Raw genomic sequence first — 21768 nt, 5'->3', positions numbered from 1 at the left:
ACACATATTTTGGCACACAGCTTCACTAGATCAGAGGTCAGCCTGAATTTTTTGACATATACAGACTTGTGTCTGAACTAAAAATACAACACAAAGAAACTTTCTGGCAACTTTTTAGCCCTTACAGATAAAGCTAAAGGCAAGGACAGGGTTTCAAAAGCACAGACCATTGGCTACTAGCTTTGGATACTGGGTTCTGGCTATGGGGGACACAAAAATGGCTTTAAGCCCATATGACTTGTCTGCTCATCCTAGACTACAAGTTATTTCTTCATGATGCATGCTGTGTGTGAGAAACCATGAAGGGCAAATTGCACAGCCACCTTGTTGAGGATATAAATGATTTGTATTCATTCAGTGGAACTTCCAGAAGTGCCTGTCATGAATCTGCACCTGAACACCATCAACTACCTGCAACCTGCTATTAGTTTCTCCATGAGGTACTTCAGGATTTTATGTAAAGGCATCTGAAAGTTTGTTTGTTAATCCTGATTGATGCTGCATTGATGGGTGCCCCATTTTTTCCTCTGGATCACTTTAGCACAATACAAAATAGACAGAATGGACTATATTATCTCAGAAATTTTGGAGCAATTCTGCTTTTTATGCTTAAAGAAATTATCGTTGTGGAGAAAACAAATTTTACTTAAGCTAAATTTGCAGTGATGTTAATTGGTCATAAATTAATTATATTAATTGTTCATAAACCTACAAAACCACCATCCAACCTCCTGCCTGAGGAAGCATTTGACCTTTTTACAGAATCTTCAGTATCTCTGAAAGTTTTGGTCATATAACCCACGGTGATACGTCTGTGTGTTTAACACATCCAGTATGCATGTTCAACAGGGAAAATACCATAATGGAGAAAGTTTTAAAGTATGTCAGAAAGATTAGAGGATAGGAAGAGTTTTGCTTTTCATCAGTTTTTAATTGTTTTTAACATGTAAGTCACCATACCCTCACTTGTTGTGTGGCAGCACAATTTGATGAAACCAGCCAGCTCTGTCACAGAGACACTGTCGAGCCTCACCTGCATCTGCTGAAGGATTCCTCCCATGTAACAGAGCCCTGACAGGACTGCTTAAACTTAGATCTCCCCCACGTGGCAACCAAACACAAGTCAATAATTGTAAAGACGTGTCTGGTTGATCTCCCCCCTTCCATTTTCAGTACAATTTTTTTCTCAGCACTTTCCTCCCCTCTTTCACTTTGCATTTGAACTTGAGTATCACTTGGCAGCAGTGAAGGACAATAAGCTCAAGCAAATCTCAGGAGCCAAATGCATCTAGTTTCCCATTCCTTGTTTCCCACTGTCCCTCATTCCCACCTTATGCTTGAATTTCTCACCCCAGCCAGCCAATTGGCCTGGCCCACTGCATAGCCAGAGTGCCAGACAGATCTGTGACTGCCTTGTGTCCTGCTGTGAGGAATCTGTGGGACTTCCAGCAGCTAAATGTGCTTTTTTTTTCTGTTCTAGGAGCTGCCCAGACAAAATCAATTCACTTTTGCTTTGGTTCATGGCTCCAGCTCTATCATATCCCCCTCCTCCTGGCCATACCTCTCATTCTGTCTCAGAGGCTTTCTGCCAGCGGGTTCTTTTGGCTGATAATATTCTTTCCATGGTAGTGTCCTCCCTTGTGGCAGCTCTCCAGCCTGGGAGAAAGGGTTTGGGCATAGCTTGGGGAAATCTAAACAAAGGACTGTGAAACGTTTGTCTTGGGTATCTGTGCACAGCTAGTTCAAAGAGACCTGAACCCTGACAGTCCTATGACAACTCCTTCCTTTTTACCTTCCTTAGAAACAAGGTTCAGGCTGAATTCATTTGTGCAGCAGCTCTCTCTAACAAGAAGTAGAAGGGTAATATAGGAATATATACTGAAGTATATGGAAAATCTCTGTTTTTGTCAATACCCTGTCAGACTGATGGAAATTTCTTTGGAATAAATGGGCATTTTCCTCCTATTAAAAACTGCAGTGAATCCATCAGTGCAATGGGAAGATGCAGAGTCAGTTCCCCAAATACAAAATTTGTGGTTCACTGTACTATGCTACTCAGACTCTAGCTGAAATCTGCAATTTATGGAAGATAAGATTTACAGGCACATTCTACTGCTATGTAGGTTTCGGAGGTTTTTTTAATCTTGATCTGCAAACCTCATCTACTCAGATTTGCTATTAATAGAAAGGAAAAAAAAAACATTCAAAACCAGCAGAAAGAGTTATTCTTAAGAAATGAAGTGAGAGAAGATCACTTTTCACTGCCACTCTCTAGCCAACGGCAGCACCAAATGGAAGGTTCTTGGGAAGTGTGTAATTTCTCTCTCTGCCTAAAAAGTTGCTTGAGAATGATATTGTGCTTCATTTTACTGAATTACCTCTTTCTACAGAAACATATTTCCTGTGAGAAAAAATACTTATAAAATACCCAGATTGTATGCCTCTCCAAATCCTCCCCTCCATGCTAAGCAGGAAAAGAGTAACATGGTCAAAAGAAAATGGTCACCTCAGATTAGCTAATGAGTGTCACACACCCTAAACAGGCTACAAGTCAGCTCGTGTTTCTGCATCTATAATCAGTTTTACTAAGGATTTTGTATTTACATGTATAGGTACATATGTATATAAACTTGCTTATCCATGAAGCTTATTGAGAGACCAGATGACTTTGTGGTGGGGTTTATGATCTAACACTCTTGAGTCCCTGGATTTGATTTTCAATCTGTGAATTTATTTTGTGAATCACAATGATTTTAGATGCTCCTCAGCTTCTCACCCATTTAAAAGCAATAATAACACTTGGTTACTGAGTAAAGATGGTTTTACAGAATAAAAATGGGGAATAGGGATCCTCTGAGGAAAAAGCAGAGAGCACCTTTGCAGGGAAAGTGCCTTACTTACAACATTTCACATTTCATCACTGACATGAAAAGCATCTGCCAAAGCTTTTTAAGCAGTCAAATCAAATAATTAAATCAGCTCTACAGATCTCAACATGTCTGCTCTGACATCTGTGTGTCTATAAATGCTCCCCCAATCAATAGTATTCAATATGGATCATACAATGATATTCATAAAAGTTAAAAAAAAACCCCTATGAAAATACACACACAAAAAAAAAATCTTCTCTGGACACCATTTAGCATCTGTGGTGAAAATAGCCTACATTAAACTAACCTTACCTTTCAGCACGTAAGAGACATCTTTGGTGCCTCTCAATTTGAAGATAAACACACAAAGCAAAACCTAGACAAACACAACATAATAACATGCTTAACAAGATTTGGTCAGCCTAATCATAGAAGCTGATTCTGGTGAGTGGACATTTCTGGTATATATCTGAGTTGTTCATTAGGAACCCAGTACTTGAATGGATCTGCTCAGTCAGGTTCAGCAGATGAGCTTGTGGAAGCTGGTGGCTTGGCTACAGGAATAGGAACCTCACTCCAATGTGTGCAAGGGCAGAACTCCACCAGGAAAACCACTGCAGCAGCAAGGTGCAGCTAATCACAGCAGCTGAAAGGTGAAATTACTCTTTCTATTATCTATGCACAACGCTATTGACACTAAAAATGAAAAGAACCCAAACGTATCTGCAGTGCTACATACAAGTGTAGATCAAGTTTATAAAACACAATTTAGCTTATATATATAGCATTTTTAATGCAAGTGAATCAAAATTAAGTCAAGCATCACAAGGTTCCTAAAATAAAGAAGATGAGTATAAAGGCATCTGAAAAATTAGTAATTTTAAAAATCCAAAATAGACTATTAAACCCTTCAAAATTTACTCCCTACTAGTTTTTATCCTCTACTTTTTACTGTCCATCCATGTGAAACTTGTCTTTCATAGATCCTTAAATCACTATGGGTACAACATTTCTATTGTTTCCTCTTGAGACTCTTACGCTTTAAAGTAATCCACTTGGAAAGGTGGAAGAAAAGGAAGCTTCTTAATGCAGAGATGAGTGCATCTGATTTCATTGTCTTGAACAGCTATGAGACAGTAACAGAAGAAAAACATAGAAAGAAAAAACTGTTTGGAAGGCAGTAGATTCATGCCTTGGCCTGGAGAGAACGAGCCATTCTTCAGCACACAGGTCATGAATTCAGAAGGGAAAGCCCAAGGAAACGCCATGGAACAATCACAACTAGGAAGCTCTGTGCTCACTGACTCCTGCCGAGGGAATCTGCAGACAAGTAGTTCTGGCTGTCACAGATGTCCATGTCCCTGTTACCACTGACACCACAGCAAAACAGTATCCAAAGTGACAAAATGAGACAGATGTGAGTCTGCAGAAAAGCCCACACAGACAAAGAACAACGATTTGCTAATTTTGGGTTTTCGCTCAGCCATCATGATAATGATCTTGAACATTATTACAACGGTTATGAAAATGCAAATTCTGTTTTACTCAGTCCATTGAACTGGAAATAGTTGCAGGAACAGACTATTTGAGCTGCAGCACTTCATTTGTATTTCAAAACAGCATACTGAATCTCTCGGTAGGTAGTATGAACCAAAGCTCCTAGCCTGTGGCAATCCAACTGTGCTTTTCAAGTCCTTTTTTTTTTTTTTTTTTTTTGTTAAGGTACTAACAGAAAACTTATAATTATCAAGTTTCACAAATTCAGTGAGAAAGTATGAAATGGAATAACTATTTTTCTCTACCTCATCTAGCAGTTCTCCACATTTTGGCATAAATGAATAAAGAAATTGGGTCCATTAATTCAAGTTTTTCATCTCAGAGAAAAGCGAACTCCTCAGAATCAGATGAAGAGGGGTAAAAAAGTACATATCAGGTGGAATTCATCTAGTTTCATATTTCTGCTGGCACCATCATGCTCTCCAGGCATGCAGTTCCCTCCACCTTTTTCCTCCCCATCAGTGGGTCTGTGCAGTGCAGTGAACTCTGCTTTCCAGGCTAATTCTGTTTGTAGCATACACTGCACAGCCCATCAAAGCTAAGGCCAGTAGGTGTTCTTTCACTGACTTATGGCTTTTTCCCCTGGGTAATTTCACACATGAATACCTGAGCAGGCTGAGTGAAGGGAGTTAAAACCAAATTTCTCTCATTATCTTTTATATAGCAAACAGACATTTCCACTCTGCTTGATAAATTGATCGAGAGGCTGAGCTTCTTTCCACAATTTTCTATTTTTGCCTCCAACATAGCAAATGAAGCTCACTGTGACCAAGTGCAGAAGTTGCACTGTGGGATGCACACACTCTCCAGCCAGCAGCAGTAGCAGAAGGCTGAGGGCTCTGAGAGCTAGGAATTCACACAGTGCTTTCACTTGCCTGGCTGGATGCTACTGCCACATTACTTTATTAATAGTAACAGGAGCCAGCATCCTAGTCATAGCTAGCAGTGCTCTTTGGTGATCACACCCACGAGGATCTGACTGAGCCTGTCTTGGATCAGCACTGTGACTTAAACTATTGCTGGCTATTTTTGTCCCAGCCTACAAGGAAGATACCTCTTTGGGATTCAGAGCTTGATCTGCTCAACAGAAACTGAAGCAACCCCCAGTAGTGAAACACCGTGACCCCAAATGGCACCACACATCAGAAGGAATGGTTTGAAACAGACTAAACAAAGCCACCTGAACCTTTACATGTCCTGACAGATTTATCAGTTTTTAAGAAAGCTCCAAAGGGACCCAGACCACTGAGGAAGGGTTTAGAGGGCCTTCCCTGCGCACCAACTGCAGAAGCTGGAATGTCTGAGCAGAAATGTTGGTTCTCTTGCTGAGGAGGGCACCAAGGGGTGCCCATATCAGTAATGATCATAACTTCTGTCTACTGCCAGCAGGATTGCTTTATCTTCACACTTTAATGACCTTCAGCTATTTCTTAGGCAAACCAGGAGGATAAAGTCTTAAGTGATGGCTTAAAGACACTCACTCTGAACATAGCTGGGATGAAAAGTGAAGTCTGTAGCTAGCTCCTCCACACCTTTCATCACCACTGAATGAAGGAGGTTTGTCTCAACACATCACTCACACTGGCAGAACCCCAAGCAAGAAGTTTCTGATCTGCCTGAATGACAGCGAAAACGTGACACTGCCCTTGTTGCCATTTGGTAAAAACAAAGAAGCCAAAGGAAATTTTTCCTGTCATTTCAAGCATGGCAGAAAGGCCGTATTTCTCAATTGCTGATGCTTGCTTGCACTTTCAATATGATCTAACTCAGATGAAATGCTGTCCATTACTATGGCTTGTGATGAATCGCAAGTGTTGCATAGAAACTGTGCTGACAAGGAATCACATGACATATTTTCTGTATTTTCCAGTTGATTCTGTTTTATTGTTTGCATGTTTTACTCCATCTAAAACATACTGATGCTTTCTGTCATACAGCAGCACCCTTTATTTCAGTTCTTGCTGGTGGGCATAGTTAATTGGTAAAACAGTGGTCAGTGGAAAACTCCTAACATTTCTTACCTTTTAGATGCTGAGATTATCTATAAGGGAGAAAAATGAGCATAGTTTACTAGAAAACTGTCATGAGTCCTGTTAAAATTTAGGAAACTTTCCTGGAATTCATTGGTGGAATGAAACAAATTATGGAGAAAATAGATAGCATTTTGGGAAAAGAATCTCTGAGCTTGACACAGGCAACTGTAAGGCAAATAGTGATTTAGCACAAAGCTGCACAATTTCATGCTTCTCAAATGGCATCTCAGAAAAAATTAATAATGGCCTGTCCTTTCTAAATACATGTCTGATAGGGGAAAATGTTTGTGTGAAATGGCTTATCTTCCTTTCCTGAGAGATGGGAACACTGCTTTCTCTTCTGTCTCCCTTTGTTGCCTCTGACATCAGATGTGGAGAAAAAATGAGCCTGTGTTCAGTACCCCTGCAGTACCAGCAGTCTGTCTAATTAAAAAGTGCAAGGTAGAATGAGCCCTGCAATCTGTTTTAATCTTATCTGTATAGGAAAGAGATTTTCATGTGAAGTAAAAACACTTCTATTCATTGCTCTAATTTCCTGTGAGCATCCTTACTGTGGCATAAGGGGGCTTCATTTCTGGTTATTTTGTGTCAATTACTAGGCAAGAAAGTGGTGAAGGACCTATCATTTTAGATGCTCTTAATACAAAAAGGAGGAGCACAACAGTAAACTTATAAAATCAATTTCTCCTCCCCAATTTTACCTTTCAGTATTCTTTGTTGGTTTGCTCTATCAGCTGCCAGTTGCCACGTGTCTTTTTGGGTTTGTGTGCAAGTGTTTAATAGAGGAGCAGCTGTCTGCTGTAACTGATTCTCTCTTGCTGTACATGAGGCTAATTGTGCTCAGTGTGTTCAAAACCACAGTTACAATGATGGATTTATCTTGGATTCTTTGTTTATATTTTTCTGCTGAATCTAACAATACATTCCTGTAGTAATTCCTTCCCAAATGGTGTTCTTTTGTCCTGGCAATACACATGGGGAGCACTGCTACCCTGAGAAACAAGGGCTATGCAGCTGCAGTGACTCTTAGCATGAATGACCAGGGCAGCTGTCTGGAGGCAGTGTGACATGGCTGTTTCATGTCAGGGCTCTCTGGAAGGTGACACATTTGCTGAGGCAACGAGGGGCCAAACTCCAGGAACTGCAAGAGCTCTCAACTGAGTCAACTCTCAAGGCAGGTGCATGAGAGAATCAGAATGGGGAGCATGTCCTAAGCTGTCAAATCTCACACCCCATTATTGCTCACAATCAGATCACATCTTCCATCTAGAAAATCCTTCCCATGCAAGCATTATTAGGGCTTTTTTTTCACTTCCCACTAACCTATTTGAAATGATCCTGGAACCTCCCTGCTACGATAGCAAAAAAAATCCCCCCAATTTCTGTACATTCTCAGTTTCCACTCATATGTTCCTGTAACATTAGATAAAATAATTCTCCTTTTCTCCCTGTGAATTTATAGATTAATTCATATGTGTTCCATAGTCCCTCCCAACCCATCAAAGCTATGTCACATACAATAAAGATTTTTAGGGATCTGCATGTTCAGGGCATTGTTAGGGGCCACATGGTTACTCTGTCAAGGCTTTGGAGCAGGTAAGAGAAAAAGCTCTGTTTGATGCTCTTGAGCTGACAGAAAAAAAGCCTATAGCTGCAGCTAGAAAAGTGCTGTCCCTGAGATGGCAATCTGTCCTGTCCTATGGCATTAGCACTTCTCCATCAATACCAGAAATACCTAGACAGACTCATTTGGAAGCAGCTTTGTCAGAACCGTGCTCAAATTCTTCCCATCTGTTGCCACAGACACTGCCTTGCACTTTGTGCTTCACAGCATTTCTCAATGTCAGCCAGTTCTAGTTGCCTGATTATTCTAATTCTTCTTCCTACTGAGGGTGCCAAATCTATTACTACAGTCACTACACAAGACTGGTCTTCACACCAACTCTTTGGGACCTCCATCAGCGAGTTCCTTCGAGCATGCTGTTTCACTCTCAGCACACTGCCTTGTCCTTTATCCTCATTAGCCAGTTTCTCACCTGGCTTCCAGTCTTTTCATCACTAATCCCGCTCTTTAGCTTAACTGATAATTTTCTGTGCTTCACTGTTCAAGAACCTTGCACATTAGATCTACCATTTGACTTTCTCCCTACAAAAGTCTGTTAAATTTCAGATGGACACCAGATTTAGATGGGATTATCTGTCTTCTGTGAACCAGCTTGCATTTCACCCAATTTTCCATTTATCTCCATGTCCCTAATTATGTCTACTTCTGATTTTATTTTCTACTCCATATAAAATTTGAAGTATTCAGACTATTCTGTTCTGTTTCTATTTCTGACATAGCAATTTCCATTTATATTAAAGATGGTGCATTGTCTTCACATTTACCTCTTGTACTTCCTGAATATGACAGAAGGTCCCAATTTTGTTTTGGTGCAAAGTGAAAAGTTGTTTAATTTTGGCCTGCATTGTCCTTGCACAGCAAAACTATTTCTTCTCTTAATATAAAAGAAGAATTTTTTGCTACTTGTTTCACTTTCTTCTACATTGCCAAGCTTGGTTCATCTTTTACAGTAATTAGACTTCACTCCTCTTTTTTACCTGCACAATATTAGCTTTCTTCTGTGATTCTCTGTTTTCTGTTAATTTCTAACTATTTTTTAAACAGATGGCTTGTCCAGTTGCATCTGGAGTTCCCTACAAGTTGTCTTCTTGTCATTAAGATATAAAATTCAGATTACTATTAGTTAAAACTATTAAAAATCTCCTTCAGATTCATCATGAGCCTTTTAAGTGTTCCTTGCTAAACTTAACTCATGTAGGTGGTGGGAATAATTCCAGAAGTTTAGTCCAGCTAATAAAATTGCTTGTCAGCATTGCTGATGTCAAGCATCTATCCCATACTATGGCTTTGAAAGCTTCCAGTTTAGTGGGAAGGGGGAGTTTAGACAAATAGAAGATGTTTTTGGTAGATGTTCTAGAAGCTAATAAAATACTCCACTGCTTAGATTGAAACCATGTAAAAGTGATGTTTTCTGATGTTTGGTTTGTGTGTTGATCCATTCCTCCATTCTGGTAGGAAAGAGAAGCTGGTGTGAATGTTGTAACCCTCTGTGTCTGTAGCATTGACTGATTTGGCTGGTAGGAGGCACAACTAGAATAAGCACTTCAATCCAGTCGTACACCAAAACAGATTTAATGTATGTTCCTTCCTGGCAGCTCATAGACCAAGGCAAAATTTGTAGGCCACACATAATTCTGTGCACACTTCCTAAATATTCTACTTTCTTTTCTGGTCATTCCTTGACATAAAGTTTACCCAGTTCTGTAACAAATCTCCAAATTTATAATGAAATTATTGCATTTAACTCTTAGCATTTTCTTTCAAAGATGATTCTGTGACAGAATGATGACATCTCAGAGTAATTGCTAGTCTTTGTTTCCTTATACAAAGGTGAAAATGGCATCCACGTCAAAGAATCATAATTTCAAAGTCTTGTAGATTTTCAGTTGCTGAACCTTGTTTAAGCTTTTGAATGCAACTGCTGCCTTGCTAATTCATTGCTTTTTTTTTTTTTTCTTTTTCTCCTGGGTTGCAAATTATTGCTGAGATATGTAACTCAGCACATTCATTGTATGCCCTTGTCTTAAAAAAGATACTTGTCTTGGGAAATGCCAAGGTTTTTATTTATGCTGATTTTTTCCTCCACAAGTAATTACGAAACTTAGACTCTTGGTCTTTGCTTTCATAGACATTGAGCATTATTTAGAAAAAGTATGTTGTCAGTAAGATCCATCTCTTTAGATAGGATGACTTCATTATGTTTTTTCTGTCTGCACTTTTTCTTGTGACAAAGAAAAAGATGGTTATTTGCTACAATATTTTTTGCTCTCTGCAGTTTGCAATCCATTCTCTGGTTCTTTGATATTATGTGTCTTTATTGCTGTGATCCTCCAGATTTCCTTTTTCAGCCCATATCCACCAGCACCTTTAAAATCAATATGGTTTTGTTGAAGATTTATCATCCAAGAGTTAATTCCAATAACAGGAAGAGTTCACTTAATATGTTTGAACTCTCATACTGGGTAGGAATTAAAAGCTATTTACTTCCTTCAGATTGTAACAATTACACTTCCCAATGTACTCTTGTGGTATACTTAATAGATCTCTGTACAATTCCCTAATAATTTCTTCACTAATTCCATAAATTTTATGTTTTAACTCTTGAGGTATGCAGGCAGGTGTGACACTCAGACATAGAAAGATGTGATTCAGAAGTTACCCACAATAAAATGGGGGTGGTGGTGGTACTTTGGAGTATTCTAAGATCAAAATAACATTTCTGTTTTGATAGTTAGACATTTCCAACAAAAATGCATTTTCCTAGAAAGCTTCAAATAATTTCTATTGTGTGCAGTCTTTCAACATGAGCCCAAATGAAAAAATCCCAAGCTAAAGGCACTGAAAACAAGCTAAAAAACTTGACATTTATGATGAGCTAGTGTCTGAAAAAATACATTTGAAATCGAAGCTTTTATCATAACTTCTGCAATACGAATGCCACATCATTTACACCCTTCTTGATGGCTTCCAAAGAGTGAGTGTCCATGTTTCACTATTCAGGCATTGCAACTAATGAATCTATTGCAAGATAGCACTGTGAAAGGAAGACATCCTTTTTAAAATGCAGTATTTTGAAAAAGCTGCCACATCTGTGCTGTGTTGTTAAAAATCTGTCAGGCTGTGCAATATCTTGGTGGGAGGCATTTAGTTTTCCAGCTTCTACTCTCTTCTGTAATTTCACTTCATAGCTTTTTTATTGTATGCCATCCTGCACCATCACAAAAAGGGTGAGTGGATGGGGCCCTTTCTGTCACAGGAATTTGTGTGATCAAAGACACACCTAACTCCTTTCCACCTCAAGGCAGCTCTTTAAATATAGGCACCAAACTATTTTCTAATTGTATATAGTTTGGAGGAAGAAGTTCAAACAGCTGATCACTGAAATAAATACACTTAAAGAAATTTGAAAATGATGCTTTTTAGATGAGAGGCATGCAGACAGTTCAGCTTAATGGGAGCAGAGATGCTGAGTGGGATTCCCACCTTAAGAAATTTAGTACTTTGGCAAAGAAAAGGAAACATGAACATAGGTTTTTTCAACATTACCAATGTCATAAAGAATTAACTGGTAATATTACTTACCCTCATTATTATCACAGGCTTAGAAGTATTGACAAGGATAAAAGCCCTGTGCGACTAAATTCCATTAAAACAGAAAGTTTATGGATCAAGCAGCTTGCATGCCAAATTTAATCAGGAAAATACCTTTAAGTTTATGACTGAGAAAGTGATAGTGTAAAACCCAGTTTTTTAGCCTGCACTGCCTGCTTCACTAGAAATAATGATGCACCACTGACAGCACCACTGACAACTGCACTGTCAAAGTTAAAGTAGGTAGGTGTTAGTTTCCTAACAGTACAAGCAAAGAATAGGGTTTTACTGACCTCAGCTTATACTTGCAGGGAAGTTTAAAAAAAGGTGAGAACATAAACTGAAGTATTTTCTCACTTGTGTCAGAGGTTTGGGAAAAGTCTCTCAGATGTTTATGGATGGCTGCCAAATAAAAATCAAAGTAATAAACAATCCTCCCCCAAACCAAACCAATTTTATTTAACTCCTGCTATCAAACCACAGACTTAGTATCCATCCTGCTCCAACAAAATCCAGGACTGCCTGAAGCATACAGAGTCAAGGTCAAAAAAATAAGGTTTCATCTGCAAAGTCATGAAACTGTGAAATTTTAAAAAGATTATCCCTTGAGTGGCAGGCTTTCCTAATTTAGTAAAATGAACTGAAGTGCACCAAAAACAGCAGAAAAGCTCACACTGGCTTCAATACATATTTCTAGCAAGGTTCAAATTTTCAGTACAGTAAAGACTATGCAAATCCCAAATTCACAGGCATTGCTTAGGATCTGTGCTGGCAGACAGAGAACCTGGAAGCCCCTTTCCCCAACCTTCACCCTCTCTTCACCCCCAGCTTCATGGCTTGTTTCTAGATGTAATGGGAAGACAGTCATCTGCTCACTTCCATTGGATGGATACTGTTAGAATTAGCATTGGAAAGTAATTTTTAGAAATACCCTGAGTATCAGCAAATGAGGTTTCAAGTAGCACAATTTCAGATTTCTGGTCCTGCAAGGTTTTGAGTATCAGGTTTATCTGTGTATCCAGGTCCTTTGTCACAGATACTCTCCGAGATTCTAAATCAAGATACATGACTTCCCTGATTCATTATTAAATATATGCATTTCCTTCATTTGGGAATTGCTACTAAATCCAGAAATTCTGAATTTTTATAGCTGAGTCTTGGATAAAGTCATGACTGAATTTGCCAAGGCATAATATAATTGATTGTGCTTGGCTGGCTAGGTAATGATATAATATAGTGTGACTCAACCTGCTGGTCCAGAACACAATCAGTATTCGTGCTCTAGCTGCTGGAAAATATAAAATAAACTGTTTAGATTATTTAGTGAGAACCTAATTTGCTCAGAAAGGCTAAAGACAACACAGTGCTTGCAAAGGAAAAGTAATAAGTCTAAAAGTTACATAACAAAAGAGCTATAGCTGAGAATAAAATGTAAAAAAGAACACTAAGAAGAAATGTCCTTGTGTTTATACAAAAATTCTAACTCTGTGCACCCGGAGAGGTGGCCCTGAACTTTTTAGCACCACTGGGGTCCATGTATCCACAATAAAGAATGGCCAAGGACAGTCCTGTAACTTGTGCCTAAGAAGGTGGTAAAATGAGAACAGACAGCTAGGAAAGTTTTGGACTTAAAAATTGTATAACACATCTCAATATGGTGAGAATTTAAAAAAAAAATTAAAAATCGAAGATATGGTTTTGCATACTTAAATGCTATGACAGTGGTGGATATCCAGCTACCAAAGAGGCCTGATGTATTTCTCCATCTGCTGGAATATCTGAAATCAATTATCAATTAGAGAAAAACTAAAAAAATAGCAGGGGGATGCAAGAACTTTTTTTAAGAATGATGCATTACAATCTAGTAAACTGTCTCCAATTGAAAGCTATATATTTTTACATTTCAATACAATAAAATTTTGAACAATTAACATCTTGAATTAAAAATATATCACCAGAACTGTGTCAAGTTAACAGGCAGAATTTTCAGCTTCCATGGGCCTGGGAAGTGTTCAGTGTGCCAAGAAGATAGGCATGTGGTGCAGCTGTTTATAAGCTCACTCATGTCCTGCAAGCAATGAAGTTGCAAGGCTGTATCATTTAAAAATGAAATGCTAATGAATCAAAACACCTCAATGACAATCTTCTCTTCAGTTTGGTTTCAAAAGTTCTAAAGCTCAGTTAAACTGATTTCCTGCATTAATTTAATAGATCTACTGCTATAGGTGTGATAAGCTTGTCTAGTGACAAAAAAAGTAGCAGCACAGGGAAAAATCACAAATGTTTCTTGAAAGCCTCATAAAATGATATTCTTCAAGGGACATTAAACCACTCAGTTGATCTTACTTCAGCACAAACCCATTTGCTTCTCAGTGAAGTGGGGCTGTACCCATTGGTCAGTGCAGAAAAAATCAGGAGCTGCAGGAGATGTACAGCTGGGCTAGGAAAAAAACAGCTCTTTAAAAGATATGAAACAAACAAATGTACACAGTCCTAGTAGGGGAATTAATTCAGATCATTTCATGCCAACATATTAGACTTCATTACTGAGTACAAGTCACACATTTCACAGTTCTGCTTCCTTAGATAAAATGATACCTGATAACAAAACAAAAAGAAAAGGAGGAGGTCATCTGGCTACAGACAAAAACATGGTGACTAAAGAAGAAACCAAACAACTAAGTGGACTTTTAAATCTACATGATCTTTGCAATCTCTTCAATTTTTTTCTGCAATGTAAGTTTGAAGGGTGTGAAAGGAGACACTGACAGCTTGAGAAGTTGATGCTGCATTTCGGGTAAAGGTCCTTTCACAAACCCTGATAAAGGTCCTCTCCTTATCAACATTTCAGCAGGGAAGAACAAAGGAGAGACATGTGACTTGTATGGATTGCAGGATGAGTATAAATTACAAAAGAAATGCAGTGATGAAAAATGTCAGTGCTGGCTTGCTATCTGTGGGGTAAGTAGAGAAACAGAGTGAAAAAGCATTGCACCAGGTGCTGGAGGAACCAGGACCTTGGGGGGCTGTCTCAGGCAGGATGAAATCCAACCAGATGGGGTGCAGACAAGGGGTTGCTTTGATTAATGAACTAAGGGCTGAGACACAGTATGATTCCTCTCTACTGGTAGTAGGAGTTACCAATGGAGTAAAAGGCCATGGGGGTGTTAATGGATACTCTTGGTAGAAAGAGAAATGGACCAAAACCAGGCACAAGTAAATTTATGCTGGAAATAAGGAGGTTTGTAACTGCTGGAGAAGTAATGCTCTGGAAGTCTTCCAAGGACAGCAGTGGAGGTAAAAAACCTGAACAGGTTTAAGTAACTGTCTAGTAAGTGTTTATGAAAGCAACAGCATGATATATACAGTAACCACAGGAGATTTTCAGTTTTCTAACAATTAGAGCAAGGGGCAGAGGGGACCATCAACTACTTCAACTGTGGAACTTTACCAGTTTACCAAGACAGATGTTGAGACAGATGCTTTCAACCAGAAAACTTTTCAGTTCTGATTCTTCTACTCTTGAGCACTTATTCCAGGTCTTGAAGGGAGACCAAGATGCCATTATGGATGGGAGCTGACATGCACTTACTGTAGGAAGATATGGGTCAGTAAAGCTGAAAATTCTGCCTTTCTGGCTCTGCTAATGTATCCAACAATTAGACACAGGGAAGAAATTAAACCTTTAATGCCCCTTTTGCCTTTAAAGTGTCTGGACTTCAAAGTTTGTGTTTGCCAATCTGCCCTTTTTGTTAGGTTTGAGCAATGCTGAGCACAGAGCTGTCCAACCTCTGCTGCCTTTTGAGTCTTCCCCTCTACAGAAGTTTAATTTTGCTAGTACACCACCACTGTTTTCAGAATAACATTTATTTTTCATTGTGTAATTTAGTAACTTTTCTTAGAAACAGTGGACTAACACCACCAAATATATTTGTCTAAGGGGTATCACATAGTGCTATTAACAGGAGAGAACAGTTTTGAATGTCAAACACTTTAGGTTTGAAGCATGAGGCAGAAAGGTGAAACAATATGAGACAGAGGTGCAAAGCATCAGGCAACCCCTACATTGTGTTTTCATCAAATTTTTGTTTCTATTCTTGCTTTTCTTGAGCCTGAAAAATTCTCAAAGCCACGAAACCAAAACAAAAGACAGTGATGACAATTTTGTGTTGGACTCTGAAGATTTGAACTTTCACTGTCTCATTCAGATGCATGCAGGTACTATTACTGTAATAAAATCTGATTTGAATTGATTACACACTCAGAAAGGCTTTATTTTGCCTAACACTATTTAGCTATCAAGTAGCCTCCCTCCTATGAATAAATGATGGTAGAAATCAATTGCTTCCAGCACTGCAATGTTATTTTCACAGGATGGACACTGGTGGGGGGGATACTTGTGAATAATGACGTGCCATTCCTCATAACTGAGGTCAAATATGGTCCTGTACAACATGGTGTTTTAAATATTAGGGGACCTGGGAGGTCACAGTTTAACTTGAACACAAATATGCTGCACATTGTGGCATTTACAGTAAGAGGAAAGCCACTGGTATAGCCAAGAGAAAGGTGTAATTTATGAACAATTTAGTTATAAATTCAGAATCAATATGAATGAAACAACCGTGTTCCCAGGCAAAAAAAAACTCTGGGAATTTTTGACAAGTCCTTCTCTTCATGCTGCTACCTTAGGTCTGTTCACAGCAATTGAAAGTAACCTTTGATAAGTAAGATGAAATAATTGATACAGTGGCTGATGAACAAGTATTCAAATCTTAAAACTTGCAACAAAAAGACCAAATGACCTCTCTTAGAAAACAAGAAATCATAAAATAAAATTAGTTTTAGTGTAGGAAGCCTGAAGTAAAAAAATCAACTTGCACTTTTATTGTTAAATCTAGCACAGCTTGGAGGCCTTTTTTGTTTCCATGTTCTGCACTGATGTTTCTTCAAGCACATTGCCATTGCCCAAATACATCTCTCACTTCCACATACCTTGTAGTGGAAGAGGAATAATCCACAGAAGAGGCTGTACAGGTCAGCTGTGAGCAGGGAGAGGTTGACAGCAGTAGCACTGGTTTTCTTTATGACCACTGGCATAAAGCTGTAGAGGCCAAACATACAGGCACTAAAGCCAACGTACAGCAAGCCTGCAGAAGAGAAACAAGAAGCAAAGTGACCTTACAGCCTGCACAAATTACTTTATTGGGAGGAAGAAGGTTGTGCTTTTAGGAAAAAAAAGAATAATGCTTTTTCAAAGAAAAATTCAAATTAATAATATACACATATATAGAGAGTGAAAAGCATATCAACACTGGACATGAGGTCCTTTGGGATGTCCTTAATAGCAGAGTTGTTACAATTTGGTGTCTTACCAGTGACTACCTCATGTCCAGCACAGACTTTGACATAATGATGCATTTGAACATATCAAACCTAGTCTCTGCAGGAGCTGAATGTCCCCAACACCAAGTGAGTTCAGCTGAGTTGGATGGAGCACACAGTATTTTCTGAGAATGGACCCAAAATGCGAACACAAAATTATTTGCAGAGGAGTTGGTGAGCAAATGGATGAATGAGTGAGGACAGCACTGAAGTGTCAGAGGTCCTAGTCCTATTTTGCCACCAAAACTGACAAACCACTTCACAGTTTTGCACCTCTCTTCCTCTACTCCATTTTTCTGCCTTCCTTAATAAAATTTCTGTGAGCTGAAACTCTTCCCTTCTACATGTTTACAGAGCACTTCACACAAATTAGATTGTTAGACACTAATATAATAAAAATACATTACAGTAAAAATCTAAATTAATTAAAAAACCTAAATAACTTACTGGGAAAGAATTCACTGCTTCAGTTATTGCTTGATAAATCCCAAGGCAAATTAATCAATATGAAGTTAAAAAAACAAGCAAACACTTTATTCATCTGCTCTTATGCAAATGATATTTCTGAGGCTGCTGTATGCTACAGAATTCCCAGCTGATATGTGCATGAGACTAAATTTAGACTCATACCAACTCTTCAAAACATGTTATTGACTAAAAGTTGTAGAAATAGGATTGCCAAAGTCCTTGAAAGGGATGAGAAAGGATAAAAAAAAAAAAAAAAAAAAAAGGCCCTTTAATGGCCATATATCTGCTTGTGGATCCATTTAGTTAAAAATTCTTTAGAAAAGCTATCTGAAGGACAAAATCAGCTGTGACAGATTGAGTTCTTTAGAAGCATATGAACTGAAGTGTATATTCAACTGAAACAAATGCAGCAGACACAAACTATCAGCATCCATACATGTTATGGCATGATAAGGACCTTGGGCTTATATTCAGAATATGGACAATCATGGTAAAAACTGTATACTGGTAACAGAATTATATTTTAGGCAGTGCTTGAAAGCTGCTTTATTTAAACTTTGAGTCTCTTCTGTAGCAGGCAAATAATTGCACCATAAGGGGTGTAGTTTTTGGTCATTGGGAAATTGTTTTGCATACAGGAGCATTAAGCCAGCTTTTCTTCCAGGCTTAAAAAGAACAGGTCAGGCACTAAAACCAGCACTGTTGAAGTACAGTCTGCAAATCACCAGCTGGTCCACCAAGCCTCTGGTTGTCTGGATTTAACACAGCTTTGCTGGTTTATGCACTCAACTTACAGTATAATTTTATGGTGCTGCCTTGGTGTTCACATTATTTGACAGCCAGTTTCACAGGCTGCTTTTCCAAAGGGCATTTCAGTTCCAGGGGAAAATTGCTTAAACTGTAGCTGTCCTGGCAGAGGTGAATATAAAGTGGCATTTAATTTACAGCTTAAAAATACATGTAATATCCACCAGCTGGATGGCATTTAGTGGTGATAATAAACAAGTGAAATTAACATCATATGATTTTCAGATACCACTTCTTAGAGAGACAATTTTGAGACTGAAAGTATGTTTTAAGTCAACAGCTTGAAGCCTCACCTCCTCAGGTACCCATGCAGTGCAAACAGCACCCTTGGAATCACCACTAGTGCTGCAGTCTCAGCAGACTCCAGAATCTCTCTGGGCAACCTGCTCTGCTGCCTGCCTGTCCTCACTGTGAAGATTTTCCTTTTATCCAGTCTGAATCTGCCATTTGAGCCTCTTCTCTCACCCTTCTGCCATGCAGCTCTGTGAAGACCTCAGCTCTGTCCTTTTGACAACCTCCTTGTAGGTAACTTCATTCCACAGGCTGAATGAGCCCCAGGCCCTCAGTATTTCTCCATTTCTCTTTACACTTGGTGTCTTCACACAAATGGGCAGGATCTGTCCCTAGGGACCACTCTAAAATAGCCTAATATTACCAAGACCAACATGACTTGAGAACTTTTGGTCTTGTTCCTGAGCAAGCTGGTTAAATGTTGCATGGTGCAAAAATGAACGAATGTTGCCTTTGTGCTTTTACTCCAAAACCAACTGTTTAATTGGCATGAAATGGAATCAGTTATGATCTTCCATACTGCCTTGGAACAAAGACCATTCAGAAATACTCAAACCCATGGTAACAAAGGAAACTCCCTTGGAGCTACAAACTGGCATTTCTCTTAAATAAAACTGTTGTGAGTTTATTTTTTACTATTTCATCTACTGCTATAAAACTTGTCACAGTCTCAAATGAAACCACTCAGTCAAAACTAAAAATCATCCTCCTTTTAGTCTGATTGTCAGCAAGTATTAAAACTTAAACCTTCAAGGATTCAAACAGAGCTACACTGATTCACACTAAGTGTGAAGATGATGATATGTATCAGGGCAATTTCCAAAATTAACACCAGGAGGGCCACAGCTTGTTTTAAACATGATAGACATAACAGATTGGCTTTAGATCTTTATATTCAAAAATCATTTGCATCAGTTGAAAGGTAGCTCATCTGATCTTAAAAGCACAATTATGGCAGATGGCAACAGGCCACCTTGAGTAATTTATTAGGATCCCTGCTGTGACTTTGCCTCCACCATTCAGAAGGCTGATGATTTAACTCTGCTGGACTGCAGGTCTGAGTCTGTCACAGTGGATAACTACCCAGGACAAGGCTGTGAACTCCCTGACACAGATTTGTCAATCACTTTTTGACAATCTTGTATCACTGCCAATGCAATGCAAAGTACACCAGTGCAGTGGAAGCCAGGGAAGAACTACAGAACTGTCACCATTTAATCCATGTTCAACTACACCACATTTCCAATTATTGCTCTAACAAAACAAGTACATATCTATGATGCTTCTGCTAAGATGATCTCAGCCTTGTGAAGCATAAGGACTCTTCAGAATTAGCAATCAACTTTCAGGGGCACTTTGGCAGCATTACAGATGAAGACCTTATTTTAACAGCACATTTCACGGATACTGAGTTTGAACAGAAATCTCATGGAAGTATATATGGCATTTACAAGGATAGTAGATTAGTTCACTATGACCACTGACAGTTCCATCAGTAGCAGATTAATTATGTCCCTAAGCTACTTTTCATGAAATACAAACAAACACTGATGCAATGATGCTAATTATCCCAGATTAAAGAATACACTTATACCACACAGTTGAGTGTGTTTCTCTATGGATACTTTCAATTGATTTGTCATTTGGTTTTACAGCTCAACCATCACATTTTCAAGATTTCTAGGTGCAATGTTAGTGAAAAATGTGCTGTATTTATCAAGGTTTAGGATGATAAAAGGAAATTGTGAACCAAGTTTAAAGAAATCAACTGTATTCTGCAGTTTGTATCCCCTCCCCTGAGGGATTCCCCACATAATCAGTTGGTTTTGCACACTTCCAAGTTGTCATTTTGATGTTCAGTCTGAAACTAGGTAAAGAGATATTGTCAATGGATTGCCAAAGCTTGAATCCTATGCAATCAATAAGCTCTATGCTACTAGTATTCTTTTATTTCTTCTATTCTAATAAATACTGAAAGAGTATTTATGACATTATAGGGACTCCCCTAAATATCGATTTGCTTTTAAAACAAATAATTCATTGGACTAATTAGAAGGGAGTCATAAACTCAGCTTCCAAACTGAAATGGGAAAATGCAATCCCCTGCTTGGCAGGCCACCATTACAGCTTCATTGGGCATGATGCTCCCAAAACTTGTCTAAGGGACACATCTGCTACATTCCACCAAAACTATTTGGAAAGCAATGAAACACTTCCATACAGAAATGTTCCCCTTGGAAGTGAATTTATGAGGCTATAATATGCACTGCAAGTACTTTTTTAGGTTATTTTATAAGGTTCCCTTTTCTTTATTTGGCTTCCATTGGAAAGGTTTGGCTCTTAATGACTACCTCATTTATTGCCCCAGTGTTGCATTGAATCTTAGAACTGGAACCCCATTATTGTTTTACTTCACAGCTGCCTGAGTGATTATCTTATAGCAGTTGTACACTTAACCTAATCATGTAAGGAATGCATAGCACAACAATGGAGGACAGATCATTTAAGAACAGGCATGAGGCATGTAGCTCAACCTTTGGTAGAAATCAGTGGAAAAGTCACAAGCACTGGCTCCCCTGAAACTCTGTGCCTGCCTCTCCAATCATTGGCTGTCTCCACACCTCCTTCAGCAACCACCTTCAATGAGTTAAAATGTGTTCTTACCTATTTGCCAATCCCAGGGGACTTTCAACAGCTCTTTGTGTTCCATGATTGCACTAGAAGAGAAGGCAAAATTTGATGGAAAAGAACAGAAGTTAAATTACTTCCACTCATTCAATTCAAATGCTGGACAAAACAACATAAATAACCTTATAACAAAAAATCTCTGTAGGAACCAAATGCAATCAAGAGTATGCTAATCTACTCTAGCATTATCCCTGTGCCTATGTATTTGAAAGATCTTCAGGGCAGTAATCAGATGTGATAGCATACAATTTCCCCTGGTTTATTTCCAGCTCTATATATACCTGCTCTACATGTCCATTCCCCTTAATGCTCAATCCTCTTGTACTATTCTGACTTAATATTCTGAACGCTTTGGATGTTAATTATTAATAATGCATCTATCTGAGTTATTCACACTTCAGAATAGCTCTGCAGTGTAAAATGAATAGATATCATGGGCTGGTTTGGGAGGCAT

General features: G+C 38.6%; 1 protein-coding gene across 1 annotated transcript in view; it reads right to left on the bottom strand.

Moving 5' to 3' along the window:
• Positions 1 to 21768, bottom strand: part of SLC35F1 (solute carrier family 35 member F1) — a 217380-nt gene that overhangs the window by 4755 nt on the left and 190857 nt on the right. Inside the window, exons 6-7 of the mRNA XM_079299316.1 lie at positions 21291 to 21343; positions 16671 to 16825 (exon numbers count right to left, since the gene is read on the bottom strand). Coding sequence (XP_079155442.1) covers positions 16671 to 16825; positions 21291 to 21343 — 208 coding nt within the window. The remainder of the gene's footprint in view (positions 1 to 16670; positions 16826 to 21290; positions 21344 to 21768) is intronic.

This window comes from Erithacus rubecula (genome assembly GCF_903797595.1).
Source record: "Erithacus rubecula genome assembly, chromosome: 2".
In the NCBI taxonomy this organism is placed as follows: domain Eukaryota; kingdom Metazoa; phylum Chordata; class Aves; order Passeriformes; family Muscicapidae; genus Erithacus; species Erithacus rubecula.
This window is presented reverse-complemented; position numbering and strand designations above follow the sequence as displayed.